Raw genomic sequence first — 17,264 nt, forward strand, 5'->3', positions numbered from 1 at the left:
GGTCATGACGCAGAATCCCGGCGCCGCCAGCTCCGCCCACCCGGCTGTCTTGGAGATTCCGATCTGCTGCAGCTGGTGTGCCGACCCTGGCTGGGAACGGCGCGGGGCCCAGAGTAGGTGGGCGCCGAGGGCCCAGCGCACCAGGGAAGCTGAGGTCGTGGGGCCGGCGCTTTCTCCCGTCTCCCGCCGCATTCCTGGGGCTGGCGGCGTTCCCTGGGCGGAAGAACAGGTGAGCGCCGGAACGTGGCGGCAGCGCTCACCTCTAAAGCAAGTATTTAACCTGAGAATGGGACCTCTCGATGGAAGCACTAGAAGAGAACGGAGGTTTCCGGTAGCTTCGTGTGCACGCCACAAGCACAACTGGCGGGCGTTAATAGCTACCCACCTGTATCTATCACAACCCTTGCTTCGCGTTCTTGGGATAAAGGCAGGCGGGAAAAGCTTGGGGAGGAAAGTTGCCAGGGATGAAAGTGGGGAGAATTAGGGAGAGCCGAGAGTCGGTTAAGTAGGAAGACTGAACCAGGAATAGATAAGTGGGACTCAGTTTCTGCTACCCTCCCATCAGACAGTGACCTTAGGCTTTTTCTACCGCCTAGTTTCAGTCCTGAGCGACGCCAGACTTTTCCTTGTCACAAATTGATGGATTTTCCATCTCTCAACTAACAGTATTGGAGCTGTAAAATCATCAGGTTAGTTCCCGTTATAGCTTCTCCGCTGTTAACATCGGCAGTATTCACCTGTATTTCTCTCACGATAAATACTAGTAAGTTAACAGGTCAACCACACGTGTGCGAGAAGGTTAAGCATTTCTAACGTAAAAAAGAAACGTTAACTTTTCCTTCGTGTACAGTAAGTATGTATGCAGGGAACCTATTTTTCCCAGTGCCAGAGCTAAAGTTTTTCTTGATTCAGCTAACGGATTTTCGAGAATGTGATAGTAGTACTTAGCTGTGCCAAATGCCGTTCGAACATATTGGATGCCCGTAGCAACTCAAGCAAGTATGTCTCACTACACTGCATTATGCTTTCTCTCTGTCACAGAGGTTTTCCCCTAATATACTTTGATTTCAGTCACGGTGTGAATAGGATTGAATGTTCTGAATGGAGGTCTCACAAATCGCCAAGGGCAGTGTGCTGAGATTCACATTAGGCTTCATTATCTATAAAACACAAAATTTGACTTCAATAATTTTTGAATATTAATGATGAATAAGTATTATCTTTGAATTATGGATTGTTTTTCCTTCCCTGGCTTTTACATTGAAAATTTTTAGAAAAGTTACATAATATTCATTCATTCAATGAAGAGTTTGAGTCTCTACTATATGTACCAGCATGAGTGTACAAACATTAGACTCAATCCCTGTCTTATCCCAGAGGAGCGAATAGGTAGGTAGAAACCCATTTAAACAAACAGTATTACCAGGTGCCTTGGAGGACGTGGATTTGTTTATTCCCAAGCTTGGCTGCCCATTAAAATCACCTGGAGAGCTTTAACAATCACTGATGCTTGCTTGCATCCTACGCCCTGAGATTCACATGTAATTGCTCTGGGGTATGGTTTGGGCATCCTGCTTCCTAAAATCTCACCAGATCATTCTAATGTACAACCAAGATTAAGAACTACTGATTTTTTCATTCAGCAAATATGTATTAAGGGAGGCCTTCTTCGTTTCATGTACTGGGACTACAAGAATGAATTAAGTACTACCTGTTGCACATGGATAAATACCTCTGGAGAGGTAGAAATTCAGTTACACAAGGTCAGGGAACAAGTGCACTGGTTACAACAAATTCCCCTTGATACTCTATGGTCTTTTGATCTATTTAGCTGGCTACCATCATACAAACTGGACTTGTCATATTGCTTTTAACTCTGCCTTGCATAATTACTGTTTTTGCATAATTACTTTCAAGCTCTGTACTTGTTGCCTGTTAAACGTTTGTAGAAACAGCTTACTCAATAGGGTGACTCTAGCTCAGTGCTTCAAGATGACCTCCAGTGCTTACCACCTGGATGGAATGTAGACTTTAGATGGGAAATTCCTGAGTGTTCTTCTTCATGCTCCTCCTTGTTACTCAAATGTGGCTTCAGTGGTTTCCAATCGCTATGCACTTTCCCTCTGACGTGGGACGTGACAACCAGGAAACGCCCTTCCTGGTACCAAGGGACAAAAACCACTAAATATGGACAACCTGACTCTTGATCAGCAATGCTTTTGAGGAAAGATCTTGATCAAAAGAGGGAAATGTGAAAATAAAGAAAACTTCATTTAAAGTGGAGTCATGAAGCCCTGAAGGGAAAGCTGTCATGTATGCACCACTTGTGGCTGCCTGCATAACCAGCAGGAAGAAGAACAATAAAAATTATTTAACAACAACAACAAAAGAATGAATAAGGGCTTCCCTGGTGGCGCAGTGGTTGAGAGTCCGCTTGCCGATGCAGGGCACACGGGTTCGTGCCCCGGTCCGGGAAGATCCCACATGCCGCAAAGCGGCTGGGCCCGTGAGCCAGGGCCGCTGGGCCTGCGCGTCCGGAGCCTGTGCTCTGCAACGGGAGAGGCCGCAACAGTGAGGCCCGTGTACCGCAAAAAAAAAAAAAGAATGAATAAGAGTGAAATTATTCTTGCTAAAGTCACAATGACCTAGTTGCCATTGGACACGTTTTAGTCTTTACTTAACTCTTCTGTGATGTTTAATATGTTTATCCCCTCCCTCCTTCGTAATACTATTCCCTCTCTTTTGAATATCACGTTTCAGATTTATTCCTCCCAGCTCCAGAGTTCATCTCTCTGTCTCCTTTACATTCTTTTTTTCCCCCTTTTACTTAAATGTTGGTGCTTCTAAGGATTTCTACAAGATATGGCATCCATAAGTACTTTGTCCATGTTTTTAGTTTCAACATATTACCTAAAGGTTAAAGACTTATCTCTAGCTTTTTCTTTAGTACCATATCTATATAACCAGTTATGAGGCATCACCACCTGGAAATCCCCTGAGCACCTCAACTTCAGTGTGCCCAAGCGTGGACTCGTTTCCCTCCCAAAGCCTGTTCCTCCTTCTGGTTCTCTGTCTCATTGATTGGAATGGCCATCCGCCCAGTCTCTAAAGCCAGAAGTGTACACATCATCCTAGAATTCTTTCTTAATTACACAACACGTGCTGTCATCAGGTGATTTCCACCTCCTAAATGTCTTGCTAGTTTATTTTTATTTCTAAATAGCTCCTAAATGTGTTCCCTTTCCTCTATCCTCATTCCTGGAGTCCCAGGTCAGATACTCATTACACACGGCTTGGTCTACTACAGTGGGCTCCTTACTGATATTTTACCAACAGCCCTAATCCCTCCATCGAAATCTTTCTGAATCAGAAATCTGACCATGTCATTTCTCTGCTAAAATTTTTCCATTACAACTAGTATACAAGGAGAGACAAACAACTTACACAAAAATATATGCCCATGGAAGTATGTCATTTGCACAAGTTAACATGTTGAGTGCATATGTAAAATCACCCACAGAGGAGGAAAAATGGCTGAGAACCAAGGCCCTACAGTTTAAAATCTAAAATATCTTAACCTGGTGTATAGGCCCTCTCATGCCCTTTCTAGTCTAGTTACAACTCAAGCAATCCTGAAATGTTGTTAATGGTTCACTGAAAACATCAAGCATTTTCATGCTGCTGTGGCTTTTTACATGTTCTCTGTAACTGGACACTTCCCCATCTCCCATGTAGTGTCAGCTCAAGATTTCCTTCATCCTTTTTTTTTTTTTTTTTTTTTTTTTTTTTTTTTTGCGGTACGCGGGCCTCTCACTGTTGTGGCCTCTCCCGTTGCGGAGCACAGGCTCCGGACGCGCAGGCTCAGCGGCCATGGCTCACGGGCCCAGCCGCTCCGCAGCATGTGGGATCTTCCCGGACCGGGGCACGAACCTGTGTCCCCTGCATTGGCAGGCAAACTCTCAACCACTGCGCAACCAGGGAAGCCCCCTTCATCCATTATTGACTTCCCTCACTTCTCTAGACAGTTATTTCTACAGTGCTTAAATTGTGTTTGAGTGTATTAGCATTATTGTGTTGTGTAAGTTTGTCTAATACATTTTCAAGGACACAGAAAATATATTTTCATCTGTGTTCCCAACATGTAGCAGAAACTTGATATTTGTTGAATGAATAAAAATAAGATCAACTGGGATTCCAAGAAGATTGTCAGAGTCATCAGGATGGGGGATTATGAGTACAGAGACTCTGTGAGCCAGTGAAAATGGGCTCAAGGTTTAATTAAAGGTACCACTTAGTTGACACACCTGCAGGAGTTGGAGAGTGAAGGACAAGCCCCAAGTTTCTGACTTGAGTGCGTAGGGATGGATTGTGATGGCATAACCAGGATCTGGAATGCAAGGGAGATGAGACAGGTTTGATTCATGAAAAGGCGACTACCTTTCTTTTGCTTTATACTTTACCTATGTAGGTGGCTTACATCTTTCTAATCATGAACTTTTGTTTAAAAAAATAAGCTATTAACTCTCTAAATATTAAGTTAAACAGTAACAGTGATAAAGTGATGAACAGTGATCAGTAGAACTAGCTTATCTTATTCCACCTGTACATTCTACCTAAGGAAATTGAAATTATTGGTTTATATTTAGGTTATAACAGTACTTTCAGGATTAGCCAAACAAGAAATTGCATGTGGAGCAATTAGACCTTTCTGAAGTTGGCCCATATATATTTTTAAGTTGGTAAGGCCAAAATTGGAATATGGAAAGCAGCCAACACTATGAAATGATAGGATTTTAAGTACAGTATAGCAACTATAAAACACAGGAATCGCCTAATTTAATCACTTCTCCCTCTTTGGGTATAATAGTGATTTACTATGCAATTATGTGATTACAATTGAGATTTTCATGAAACGATGTTCATGAAACATTTAAATGCTTAAAAATAATAATTAAATGTTTGTTTGCCTTCTGATTCAAATAAAAAGAATAGGATTTGAGAATAAGAGTAAACATATTCTTATATATGGGGAGATCAGCTCGTTGTTTTGTGACCACCTAGATGGGTGGGATAGGGAGGATGGGAGAGAGGGGATATGGGGATATATGTATACATATAGCTGATTCACTTTGTTATACAGCAGAAACTAACACACCATTGTAAAGCAATTATACTCCAATAAAGATGTTAGATAAATAAATAAATAAACCAGTACATCTTTTGAAATGCTGACTACTTAAAGTTGTTCTGTTACTGCCATTTAACTTTCCTGGATAAAACAAGGTATTTCAAAGTGCCAGACATACACAGTACTATATATGAAATTATTCAAATCAAATTTGTTGGTTAATCAATGCCAAACAAAGTAAAATCTAAAAAAGTAACATGGAAAATCGTAATATGTATTCTAGGAAGATATCTTGTGGTTTTCCACATCCTGATCATTTATAAATTTGAGCAGAAAATGTTACAGTAGTGGGTTAAGTATAGAATTCAAAACTGTTAGTGTTTGACTTGAACAAGGGTAATTTGTACAGAATATAAATGTCATAATTGCACAGTGTGCTGAAAACTATCTGTGATTTATAAATAGAGGCAGAATTCAGTAGTATCCTATTCGATACTGTGAAAAGAAGCTAAGAAGATTCCTAAGCCCACAAAACCTGATGAAAAATACGTGTTCTTGGCAATTGAAATTGTAAGAATGATGGGATTCATCAAGTGAAAGTGAGTGCCTTTTCTCTACGCAAACTGGTTATCTTTTTCAGATTTGAAACAAATCTGTATTCATGAAGAGTGACTGCATGCAAACCACAACATGTCAAGAAAGAAAAAATGATCCAATAGAAATGCTTCATTCTGGGCAGCTGGTAAAAGTCTGCGCCCCAATGGTGCGATATTCAAAGTAAGTATTGTTAAATGGTTAATGAGCTTAGGTGTGATTTCCTTTTTATGCTCTGACTTCTTAAAGGTAAGACCACCCCACCACATGGGATCTTCAAACGCCTAGCTTTGGGACCAGGGTCCGGGCTTGAGTCCTCATGCTGCCAACTGCCTGGTATGTGTATGATCTAAGTGGTCAGACAGTATTTGTCTCTTTGAGACTGGCTTATTTCACTGAGCATAATATCCTCAAGGTTCACCCATGTTGTACCATGTATCAGAATTTCCTTTTTTTTTTTTTTTTTTTTGCGGTACGTGGGCCCCTCACCGTTGTGACCCCTCCCGCCGCGGAGCACAGGCTCTGGACGCGCAGGCTCAGCGGCCACAGCCCACGGGGCCCAGCCGCTCCGCGGCATGCGGGACCTTCCCGGACCGGGGCACGAACCCACGTAGCCCGCATCGGCAGGCGTACTCTCAACCACTGCGCCACCAGGGAAGACCCAGAATTTCCTTCCTTTTTAAGGCTGAATAATATTCCATTGTATGTATATACTACATTTTGTTTATCCATTCATCCCAGCTTGAGTTGCTTCCATCTTTTGACTCTTGGGAATAATGCTTCTGTGAACATGGATATATAAATATCTTTTTGAAACCTTGCTTTCATTCTTTGTGGTATATGCCCAGAGGTGGAATTGCTAGATCATATGACAAATCTATTTTTAATTTTTGAGGAATTGCCCTGCTATTTTCCATAGCAGCTACACCATTTTATATTCCTACCAGCAGTACACAAGAGTTTAGTCTCTCAGCATTCTCATCAACACTTGTTGTCTTCCAGGGTTTTTTTGTTGTTGTTTTAATAGCCATCCTAATGGATGTGACTTACTGTGATTTTTATTTGTATTTTTCTAGTGATGTTGAGCATCTTTTCATGTGCTCATTGGCTATTTGTATATCTTCTTTGGCACAATGTCTCTTCTAGCCCTTTGCCCATTTTTGAATCAGATTGTTTTTTTTGTTGTTGTTACTGTTGTGTTTACTCTGGAGTTTTGAGAATTCTCTATACTAGATACTACTCTTGTCAGATATGTGGCTTGCATATATGTTCTCCCAGCATGTTGCTTGTCTTTTCATCCTCTTAACAGGGTCTTTGGCAGACCAAAAGTTTTTATTTAATGATGAAGTCCATTTTATCAGTTTTTCCTTTTGCAAATTGTGCTTTTGTTGTCAAGTATAAGAAATTTTTAGCTCTAGATATTTGTAGCTCTAGATATTAAAGATTTTGTCCTATGTTTTTTCTAAAAGTCTTTTAGTTTATGGTTTACATTTAAGTTCATAATTTTTAATTAATTTCTGTCTAAGTGTGAGACTTAGGCTGAGGTTTGTTTGTTTGTTTGGTTTTGCCTGTGGATGTCTAATTACTCCAGCACTATTTGTTGAAAAGGCTGTCTTTCCACTATTGCATTACTTTTGCATCTTCATCAAAACTCAGTTGAGCATGTTTGTATGGTTCTTTTTCTGCATTCTCTGTTCTAATCCCTTGATCTATGTGTCTGTCCCTCTACCAATACCACAGTCTTGATTACTGTAGCTATATAATGTCCTCAAATTAAGTAAACTTAATAAATCCCACTTTTCTTTTTCAAAATTGTTTTAGCTATTCTAGTTCCTTTGCCTTTCCAAATAACTTTTTAGGATGATCTTTTCTATACCTACAAAAAAATCCTGCTGGATTTTCCATAAGAATTGTATGAAAATGCATATCAATTTGGGGAGAACTGAATTCTCTACTGCGTTGAGTCTCCTCATGAACACGGTATGTCTCTCTATTTATTTAGATCTCCTTTGATTTCTTTCATCAGTGTCGTATAGTTTTCAACGTACATTTTCTGTACATATTTTGTAAGGCTTACACTCCAGTTATTGTACTTTTAATTTCAGCGTCCATGTGTTCATTGCTGGTGTGTAGAAGTAAAATTGCTTTTTGTGTGTTGACCTTACATTATGTGAACTTGCTATGTTTACTTATTGGTTCTAGGACGTCCCTCTTACAAATTCCTTAGGACTATCAAAGTAGACAATCATGTCATCTGCAAATAGAGATAGTTTCACTTCTTCCTTTCCATCAGATGCCTTTTGTTTCTTTTTCATGCCTTATTGCACTGACTAGAAGTTGCAGCACTGTACTGAATAAGAGTGATGAGAGCAGACATCTTTCCCTTGTTCTTGATCTGGGGGGAAAGTATTCTTTCACCTATAATTGGGTTGGCCAAAAAGTTCATTTGGGTTTTTCCATAAGATCTTACAGAAAATATATATAAAGATCCTAATGTAATATTAAGTGTAGAATTTTTTGTGGATGTTCTTTATCAGGTTGAGAAAGTTCCCTCTATTCCTATTTTCCTGAGAGGCTTTTTTTTTAAATCATGAATGCTGTTTTGTCCAGTGCTTTTTCTGCATCAATTGATACAATCATGTGGGGTTTTTTTCTTTAGCCTGTTAATGTGATGGATTACAGTGATTGATTCTGAATATTGAAACTTCTGTTTTAACTAGCTTTTTCTGACACCACCACAGCAGGGGAAGGATGAGAAAGCACCTCCTCATTACTCTCAGGTGGAGGTAGAAGCCTAGGTTTTCCACTTGGTCTCCTTTGACACCCCGGGGGCACGAGGCTCCTCATTACTGCTGAGCAGGGGTGAGAGTTCCAGCTCCCCATGCAGGGGGTGGCCTGGTAACTGCTGGGCAATGATGAAAGTCCTGGCTCTTCACTAAGCATTCTCTAACACTACTCCCAGAGAAAGGGAGAAGGGCACCTCACTGCTGCAGGGTTGGTGTGGAATTCCAGGCTCCCCAGATGGTCTCCGCTGATACCCTCCTTGTTACTGGCCGGCAGGGATTAAAGTCCCAGCTCCCTACCTGGCCTTCTCTAACACCACTGTGGAGGGGTGTTGGAGAACTTTGTGACAGCTTTGGAACGGTACAAGTGTAAGCTCCCCACTCGACTTTCGCTTGTGGAGGTGAGGGCCACAGTTTTTTCGCTGGTGTTGGGCTGGAGTAGAGCCATTATTATTTTAAAGCTTGCTAGGCTGCCCCTTTCTTGGTGCTTTGGCTAGAGAGCAGGCTTTTGCTGGGACTGTTTTTGTCTGCACCCATTGCTATTTCCAGGTTGCCAGCTTCTTCAGCTTCAAATCTGGGATATTTGAGGCAACGAGAAAACCCAGGGAACTCACCATTGTTGTTCCTTAGGTCCTGCCCGAGGTCACTAGCCTGCCTGCTCTCTTCTCGCCGCCTTTCAGAGTTTCCCTACGTTTGTTTTGTATATGATATCCAGAGCTCTTAGTTATACTAAGCAGGAGGGATAGGGAAGAGTACATCTACTGCACTTTCCCATAGGCAGAACTTTTCTCTAATAAATATTAAATATTTAATAATTAACTAAACTCTGATTATGGTGCTTTCTAAATGCCTAATTAAAGTTTTATATGCTCTCAGGTTGGCTTTTAGAACACTGGTAAGAAAATACAGTTGCGATCTGTGCTATACGCCAATGATAGTTGCTGCTGATTTTATCAGATCTATAAAAGCCAGAGACAGTGAATTTACCACAAACCAAGGTATGTGAAAGCTAGAGTTTGCTGCCTTTGTAAAACTTTAAAAACAAAACAACAAAACTCAACACTCTTGTCTAATCAGAGACAACACAATTCGGAGATTTTATTTTTAAATCTTTCAGTTTCTTACGGTTTTTATAAATTTTTAAAAATATGTTTTTATTCAGTACCTTGTAAACTATGGATAATATATCAAAGTTTTAGTCAGCCCCATTCTCTCACCTAGACTATTGGGTTAGATTCCTATCTCACTGCCTCCAGTCTTATCCCATTTCAAACTACCCTCCAGACAGCCCCAAGTGACCTCTCTAAAATGTAAATTTGATCACTTCTTCCTGCTCACAATCTTCCTTAGACTTCTCATCACCTAAAAGAGTGGTTCTCAAAGTGTGATTTCCCAGACCAGTTAACATCAGCATTATCTGAAAACTTGTTAGAAATGGAAGTTCCAGACTCCACCGCAGGCTTACTGAATCTGAAACTCTGGGTATGTGTCGGGCAATCTGTGTTTTAAAAAGCCCTCCAGGTGATTCTGAGCTTGTTAATGATTGAGAGCCACTGACCTAAGGAGTAAAATTCCAGCACGTGTGGACAATATAGAACGTTCTTCATGATCTGGCCTCTGAATACGTGTTCTGCAGCTTTATCTTCCATTAGTTTCTCTCCATGGCCCACCAACTTTATTCTTCAAAATACTAAGTTATTGGGGCTTCCCTGGTGGCGCAGTGGTTGAGAGTCTGCCTGCTGATGCAGGGGACACGGGTACGTGCCCCGGTCAGGGAAGATCCCACATGCCGTGGAGCGGCTGGGCCTGTGAGCCATGGCTGCTGAGCCTGCGCGTCTGGAGCCTGTGCTCCACAACAGGAGAGGCCACAACAGTGAGAGGCCCACATACCACAAAAAAAAAAAAAATATATATATATATATATATATATATATATACACACACACTAAGTTATTTTAAGTCCTTGAACGTGCCCTCACACTTCTCTACCTAGAATGTCCTTCTTAGTCAGGCCTATCCCCGCATCCCTATCCCCCTGGGAAAGGACAGTTCATGCTTCTTAATGCTCTAAAACTGTGACCAAGGAACTTGCCTAATCACCCTCCATTCATGTCCTGTCTCGCAAGCCCCGGCTTTTTGTTGTACTTAATCCTACTGTACTGTAATTTCCTCCTCACATGCCTGTCTCTCCCACTAGACTGTGGGCTTCTTAAGGGTTGGAATTCTTTCTTGTTGATTTGTATCCTCAGCTTCTAGCACAGCATTGAAAATATATTTGACCAATAAATGGTTGTTAGATTGAAATTTTATAACTCTCTTGAGTTACAAAGGAGAAAGCACCCTACCTACATCCTCAGGAAAAAGCAAATTCTCCTATCCCTTAGATAATCCTGTAAATCAGTGGATTGCCATAGAAATTCTGAGTCAGTAGAACTAGAGCGATACCCAGAAATCTGCATTTTGGTAAACACCCAGTGAATCTGATACAGGTAGTCCTCAAAAAAAACTTTAGAAAAATTAAAATACATCTATTCAGAATTTATAACACCCAAAGATGAGAAAAATGTGTCCTTTAAAACCTAGGAAAGCTCTGATACATTTGGCTATGTTAAAATTTAGACTTTTATATATAAAAAAAGAGCACAGATATTCTCAAAGACAAATGAAAAACTGGGGAAAATATTTATAATATTTTTGATGTTTATGATAGCAGAGCTAATTTCTTTGTTTTATTTTTTTTAATTTAAATAATATGAAAAAAGGAGCAACTAAAAGAAAAATTGTACATAGAGAACTACGCAAAGAATATGGAGAGAGAGGCTACAAATAAAAAAATATGCTGTTGGGTATACAGTGTAGGATAAGTTGTAAGGAAATCAGAACTGTCATCCACACTGGTGTATATCTATATTGGTAAACTCTTGAAAGAAGATTTTGTAATGTCTTTCAAAATGTTAGATGCCCACCCAGCAGTTATACATACTCCTAGGAATTTACTTCATGAATATACTCACAAAAGCATGTATATGGAGTATCTTCATTGCAGCATTGTTTGCAAGAGCCGCAAATGAAAAATAATCTATGGTCCACCCATCACGGTGGAATACGCCACTAAAAAGAGGAAAATAGGTCTGAATACAGGTCCCAGATACATCCGGGGGAAAACACAATATGGATAGCAATGTACATAGAGTGTTCACATTTGCTTAAATTTTATAGGTATTCATAAAATTGTTCTAGAATGCAGTAAGCTAATTCCCACCTTTGGGAAAGGGGTCTGTTTGGCAAGAGTGTTGTACTTTTCATTTTATCAAATTTTTTCCTATTTGAATTTGTACCAAATCTAAATTGCATGTAATTTAAAATATTTTAAATTATTTTAATGCTATCTTGTTTGAACAGATGCTTCTTAGGCTAAAAATTGTTACTTTATCCTGTACAGACATTAGAATTTGGTATCTCGTGTGCATGTGTGTGTGTTTCTGTGAATTTTAATGTTGAGCTATTTGTTTTATCAGGTGATTGCCCATTGATTGTTCAGTTTGCTGCTAATGATGCAAGAATTTTGTCTGATGCTGCTCGTATAGTCTGTCCTTATGCGAATGGAATAGACATTAACTGTGGTTGTCCTCAGAGGTAAAGCTCAAAGAAGTTGGAAGAATTTTCAAAAAGATTAGGAAAAACTATGTGAACATGGTAAACTATCATTCTGGTATTCCAAAAATTAAAAAGTAAGGAAAATAGAGATAAAGAACTTGAGCTCTAAATAAGAAGCAAGAAAAAATAAGGAAATATTATTTAGAAACATACATGCAAAGATATTTTCTGATGGCTACAACAATATATAGACCCTTGACAAGTTTTTGTCTCACCTCACCACTAGAATTTTTTTTATGTGTGGATCTGCCTTGAACCTCATCCATAAGTAATTATGTGAGACTGATGTTTATGGCAATCCCTAAAATGTATTTTTACTGCTCTGTCAGACATACTTGCTCTAAACACTATGATTCTATGATTTGGGAGATCACTTGTTTTCTCTTACTTAATTTCAATTATAAGAAAACCTTCTTATAATTACCTTTTCTTCCTATACCATAGTTATTTGGTTGAGTCTGAGTAACTGGGTGTTGATAGGATGTACTTATTTTGACGATAACATCCCTACCTTCCTGGCACTGTACTAGATTATCTGTCAATAATTCAAAATGTGTTCAAAGAATAAAATCAAGGTTTTATGTATAGCATAATCCAAATCAGATTAGATATATTTGAATACTCATTAGGAGAGTTCAGTAAGCTGTTTAGTGGTATTGGAATGCTGTAAGCCAAAAATATCTTTCCTCTTAAGATTAATAAAACCTCTTGTTATGTACAATGAACATCAAATTTGGAATTAAAAAAATCTGAAGTAATTGCAGTTACAAATACTTAAATCTGTTTTGGTTGAATGAACTTTAATTTTCTCACTTGCCAGTGAAAACCATTTCCCCTAAGTATTTCTTGATCTGGGAACATGTTTTCCTAATCTCAATACACTTAGAAGTGTTGGATCTATGAATTTTAAAAATCTGGTTCCATTCCAGGTTGCTAGGTAGAGAAATAATAAATGCACTTACTTGCTTTTAGAATTGTATCTTCTCTTCCAACTGATAACAATTTATTTGTTGTTGTATTTACTTTATGAAGGTGGGCATTGGCAGAAGGCTATGGAGCTTGCCTAATAAACAATCCAGAGCTTGTTCGAGACATGGTGAAACAAGTAAGAAATCAAGTGGAAAATCCCAGATTTTCAGTATCTATTAAAATAAGGTAAAGATAATATTTTAATCTACTGACAAGATAGTCCATTACTCAGGAAATAAAAGAATATTCCTTTTGTCTGAAGGTGTGGAGATGTCTACTCTTAGTAAGTAGGCATCTAGTATATGAAAATGTTAAAACAAAACATTTAGTAAATGAATAGATACCATAATTTTTATTTATAATCCAAAACAATTTCTTCTTCGCATTTTTAAAGAAAAATTAAAATATCCCTTTATTATTAAAAACTCTCTCCCAAGAGAAACAACTTTTTCCATGTACTATTTAATTAACTAATGCTAAGAGACATTCCTGATACCAAGAGTAGAAAATAGGAATGATATTTGCACTAAAATTTCACAGTGAAAAGAAAATAAACTAAAAATTAGTCTTTTGGTGACAGGTTAAAAACAAATCTCAAGATAAATTATTATAATTCTCCCACTTGCGGATTGGAGCATGCACAGCAAATATTAAGATAGCACCTTTCAGTGCATCTGTGACAGTACTTTGATGAATCTTTCAGTTATCAAAGCCAAAAGAGAGGAGCACTGGGTAAAAGTTATTTGTCATCCTATTGTTATCGATAGTGAAATAGCTAAATTCAGGGTCTTGAATGGGAACTGATTCCTGAACAAAACCTCACTGATAGGGGCACGTGGTGATAATATGATATAGCATAGCTAAACTAAATAATGTAACAGATGAAATATTTTTCTATTTAGTTTATTGATGTTAGCATTAAGATTTGTGTGCTGTGAAAAGATAGATATGATTTTGAAATTATAGGATCCATGATGACCTTACAAGAACTGTAGATCTTTGTCGAAAGGCTGAAGCGACAGGGGTTTCCTGGATTACAGTCCATGGAAGAACTGTTGAAGAAAGGCATCAGCCAGTTCACTATGAGGCCATTAAAATAATTAAGGAAAATATGTCTATACCTGTAATTGCTAATGGAGACATCAGAAGCTTAAAAGAAGCAGAAAATGTGTGGCATATTACTGGGACAGATGGTAAGAAATAATTACTTTAGGTTTTTTGTTTTTTAATTAGCAGAAAAATTAAAAAGTGGGGGTGGGAGAATAATGTTAATTATTTTCCTGTTTTACCATATTTTCCTGTTTTACCAATTTAAGCCAAGCAATTTACTAAAATGATGTTAATCCATCTACTTAGAAACAACAGATTATTTTAATTGGAGTAAATTAGTTCAGTTAATTCTCTGCCACCATCTCATCCAGTTAGTGACCACTAGAGCCTATAGAATTCGTGAATCCAAGAGTGGTCATAGGAGCCAAAGAAACCCCAGACTGCTATGCAGTTTCATTATCCCCTTCAACTTTGGCATACCAAGCCCTGTGATACCTATTGCTGGATGAGAGAATGCAGATAAACTTCAAGCAAACCCAATTTATGACAATCCAGATTTACTCTTAAGAAAATCCGGAAAACTAATTTTTTAATGTAGAAGTCTTTAAAATATAAGAAAAAAAGTCTTGTGAGTTCATTTACACTTAATTGGTTTATAAAAAATACCAAAATGAATCCTTTAATAAGAATTAGTCTAATACAAGGGCATTGTGAAACCTTGTAATAATACTTTATTTTTGAATATTCTCAGTTTGTTTCATTGAGTTTGACCCCATAACCATGAGTTCTTAATGTGTGGACAAACGTGATGTGCTTTAATTTATAGGTGTGATGGTTGCAAGAGGACTCTTAGCCAACCCGGCCATATTTGCTGGATATGAGGAAACCCCACTGAAATGCATCTGGGACTGGGTTGACATTGCTCTTGAACTTGGAACTCCTTATATGTGTTTCCATCAACATTTAATGTACATGATGGAAAAGATAACTTCGAGGCAGGAAAAAAGAATATTTAATGCTTTGTCAAGCACATCAGCAGTCTTAGATTACCTTACAGACCATTATGGGATTGACTGGACTCCCTAAATTATTTTCTATCTTTAGTGAAACCACCCAGGGTCACATCTTGGTTTTCACTTTGAATCAGTGGCTCTCAAACATTAGTATAAAAACAATGCCCTGACAGAATTTTTAAAACTCATTCTTAGACCATATCCTAGAGATTCTGATTCAGTAAATCTCTAGGGTGGACCCAAAATTTAGTTTTAAAGAAGACCCCAGGTGGTTCAAACATTGACAAACATTGCTCTGAATCCTATTATGGATTTAAAACTGTAAGAATTTTTTTCTTAAAGGAATCATGTTTTTAACATTTTTAAATAAATAAAACTTTTTATTTTGATACTAAAAGTATGACTCATGGTATCTGTAAGTTAACATTAGGTATGTTTTAAATGAAAATAAGAGAAAAGTGTGAACAAATTCCAACATCTGTATAAAATGAAAAGGAACAAGAAATTCTGTATAGAATTGCATTCAGGGCTTAAATTAAAAGTTTAAATTGGAAAATCAAACTGCTACTTCCTAATTCATGAATTACACACCTCAAGGTATTTCTTTAAATTGTATGTAATAGAAGTTAATTAGATGTGATGTTTTCTATAATTTAAAACTAAGATTCCTGAAATTCTTTAAATGATATTAAATTTGTTACATTTCGAGCCTTCTAAATCTTTAGAAGATTGAGAGCTTGGTAAATATACCTGTACGTAAAATGATGTTAATTTCTGTCCCCCACATCTTAAATATAAAAAAAATTTGGTAGCTAATCTGGAGATGATTACACAGTCAGCCCTCGGTGCTAGACCACTTTGTATATGGGACTTGAGCATCCACAAATTTTGGTACCCACAAGAGTCCTAGAACCAGTGCCCCACAGATTCCAAGGGACAGCTGTGTATTTGAAATATTATTTCCTGGAGAACAGTAACCAGGTTTTAATTTAAAAACCTAATTTTCATACCCTGTTAATAGTAATGTTATTTTTATGCTTCCCAGCAGTTGATAATTTTAACTTTAAAGTTCCATGGTTTAGGGAATTCCCTAGCGGTCCAGTGCTTAGGACTCCTTGCTTTCACTGCCAAGGGCGCAGGTTCAATTCCTGGTGGGGGAACTAGGACCCCTGGAAGCTGCGTGGCACAGCCAAAAAAACTAAAAAAATTTTTTAAAATAAAGTTCCATGGTTTGGGGATGTCATTAACAGAATTTTGTTGGTGGTTAATGTGCCACTGCAAGAATTATCTCAGGGACTTCCCTGGTGGCACAGTGGTTAAGAATCTGCCCGCCAATGCAGGGGACATGGGTTCGAGCCCTGGTCCAGGAAGATCCCACATGCCGCAGAGCAACTAAGCCCACGTACCACAACTACTGAGCCTGTGCTCTAGAGCCCGCGTGCCGCAGCTACTGAGCCCACACGCCGCAACTACTGAAGCCCGCTGGCCTAGAGCCCGTGCTCTGCAACAAGAGAAGCCACTGCAACGAGAAGCAAGTGCACCACACGAAGAGTAGCCCCCGCTCGCTGCAACTAGAGAAGGCCCGCAAGACCCAACACAGCCCCCAAAAAAAAAAATTATCTCAGGTTAAGATAAAACAGTTCTGTAATTAAGATATTGGTCTATATTACCAACATAAAAACTGTTATAAGGAGACAATTATCTAAAACTGCTTAATTCAACAGTTTGGGAATATTAAATAAATCCTTTTTAACATAAGCACTATGTTGCCATATTTTTTTTAAGGCACATTCTGTGCTTTCATTTTTCAATTAACGGATCTTTAAAGATAACTGGCTTTTTCATTAAATATGAGTATATATTAGCAAATAGGGAGCTATAGCCAAAACTTAGTGATTTTTACGTTTGTAAATTAACTCTGTTACACCAGTGTTCTGAGGACAGCAGCATTATTAAAGTAAGGTGCACAGCCGTTCAAGGAACCAGTGTAGAAAGGCAAGGAGTTCTAAACGCCTTTGATTTTTTTTTTAAGTTGCTTATGGTTAATTTATGTTGTCTTTTTTTCTTTTC

General features: G+C 38.4%; 1 protein-coding gene across 5 annotated transcripts; it reads left to right on the top strand.

Moving 5' to 3' along the window:
• The first annotated feature begins 35 nt into the window (after nt 1–35).
• Nucleotides 36–15,717, top strand: DUS4L (dihydrouridine synthase 4 like). Of its 5 annotated transcripts, none has more exons than XM_060157288.1 (8): nt 36–267; nt 597–689; nt 5,769–5,905; nt 9,382–9,503; nt 12,024–12,141; nt 13,195–13,317; nt 14,098–14,324; nt 15,008–15,717. In XM_060157288.1, exons 3-8 carry the CDS (start codon nt 5,790–5,792, stop codon nt 15,265–15,267), a joined length of 966 nt encoding a protein of 321 aa, XP_060013271.1. In that variant the 5' UTR covers nt 36–267; nt 597–689; nt 5,769–5,789; the 3' UTR covers nt 15,268–15,717. The 5 variants fall into 5 exon arrangements, with proteins under 5 accessions (XP_060013271.1, XP_060013269.1, XP_060013270.1 ...); XM_060157286.1 differs by having other exon boundaries at nt 36–229; XM_060157287.1 differs by lacking the exon at nt 597–689.
• The last annotated feature ends 1,547 nt before the right edge of the window (nt 15,718–17,264 follow it).

The sequence above is a fragment of the Lagenorhynchus albirostris genome, chromosome 8 (genome assembly GCF_949774975.1).
Source record: "Lagenorhynchus albirostris chromosome 8, mLagAlb1.1, whole genome shotgun sequence".
NCBI classification, from domain to species: domain Eukaryota; kingdom Metazoa; phylum Chordata; class Mammalia; order Artiodactyla; family Delphinidae; genus Lagenorhynchus; species Lagenorhynchus albirostris.

What these genes read in the sequence shown, in the direction of transcription:
- DUS4L (XM_060157288.1), top strand. Translation starts at nt 5,790, where the DNA reads ATGAAGAGTGACTGCATGCAAACCACAACATGTCAAGAAAGAAAAAAT. An exon ending in CCAATGGTGCGATATTCAAA is followed by an intron (nt 5,906 to 9,381) that starts GTAAGTATTGTT and finishes ATATGCTCTCAG; the next exon opens with GTTGGCTTTTAGAACACTGG. An exon ending in TCAGTATCTATTAAAATAAG is followed by an intron (nt 13,318 to 14,097) that starts GTAAAGATAATA and finishes TTGAAATTATAG; the next exon opens with GATCCATGATGACCTTACAA.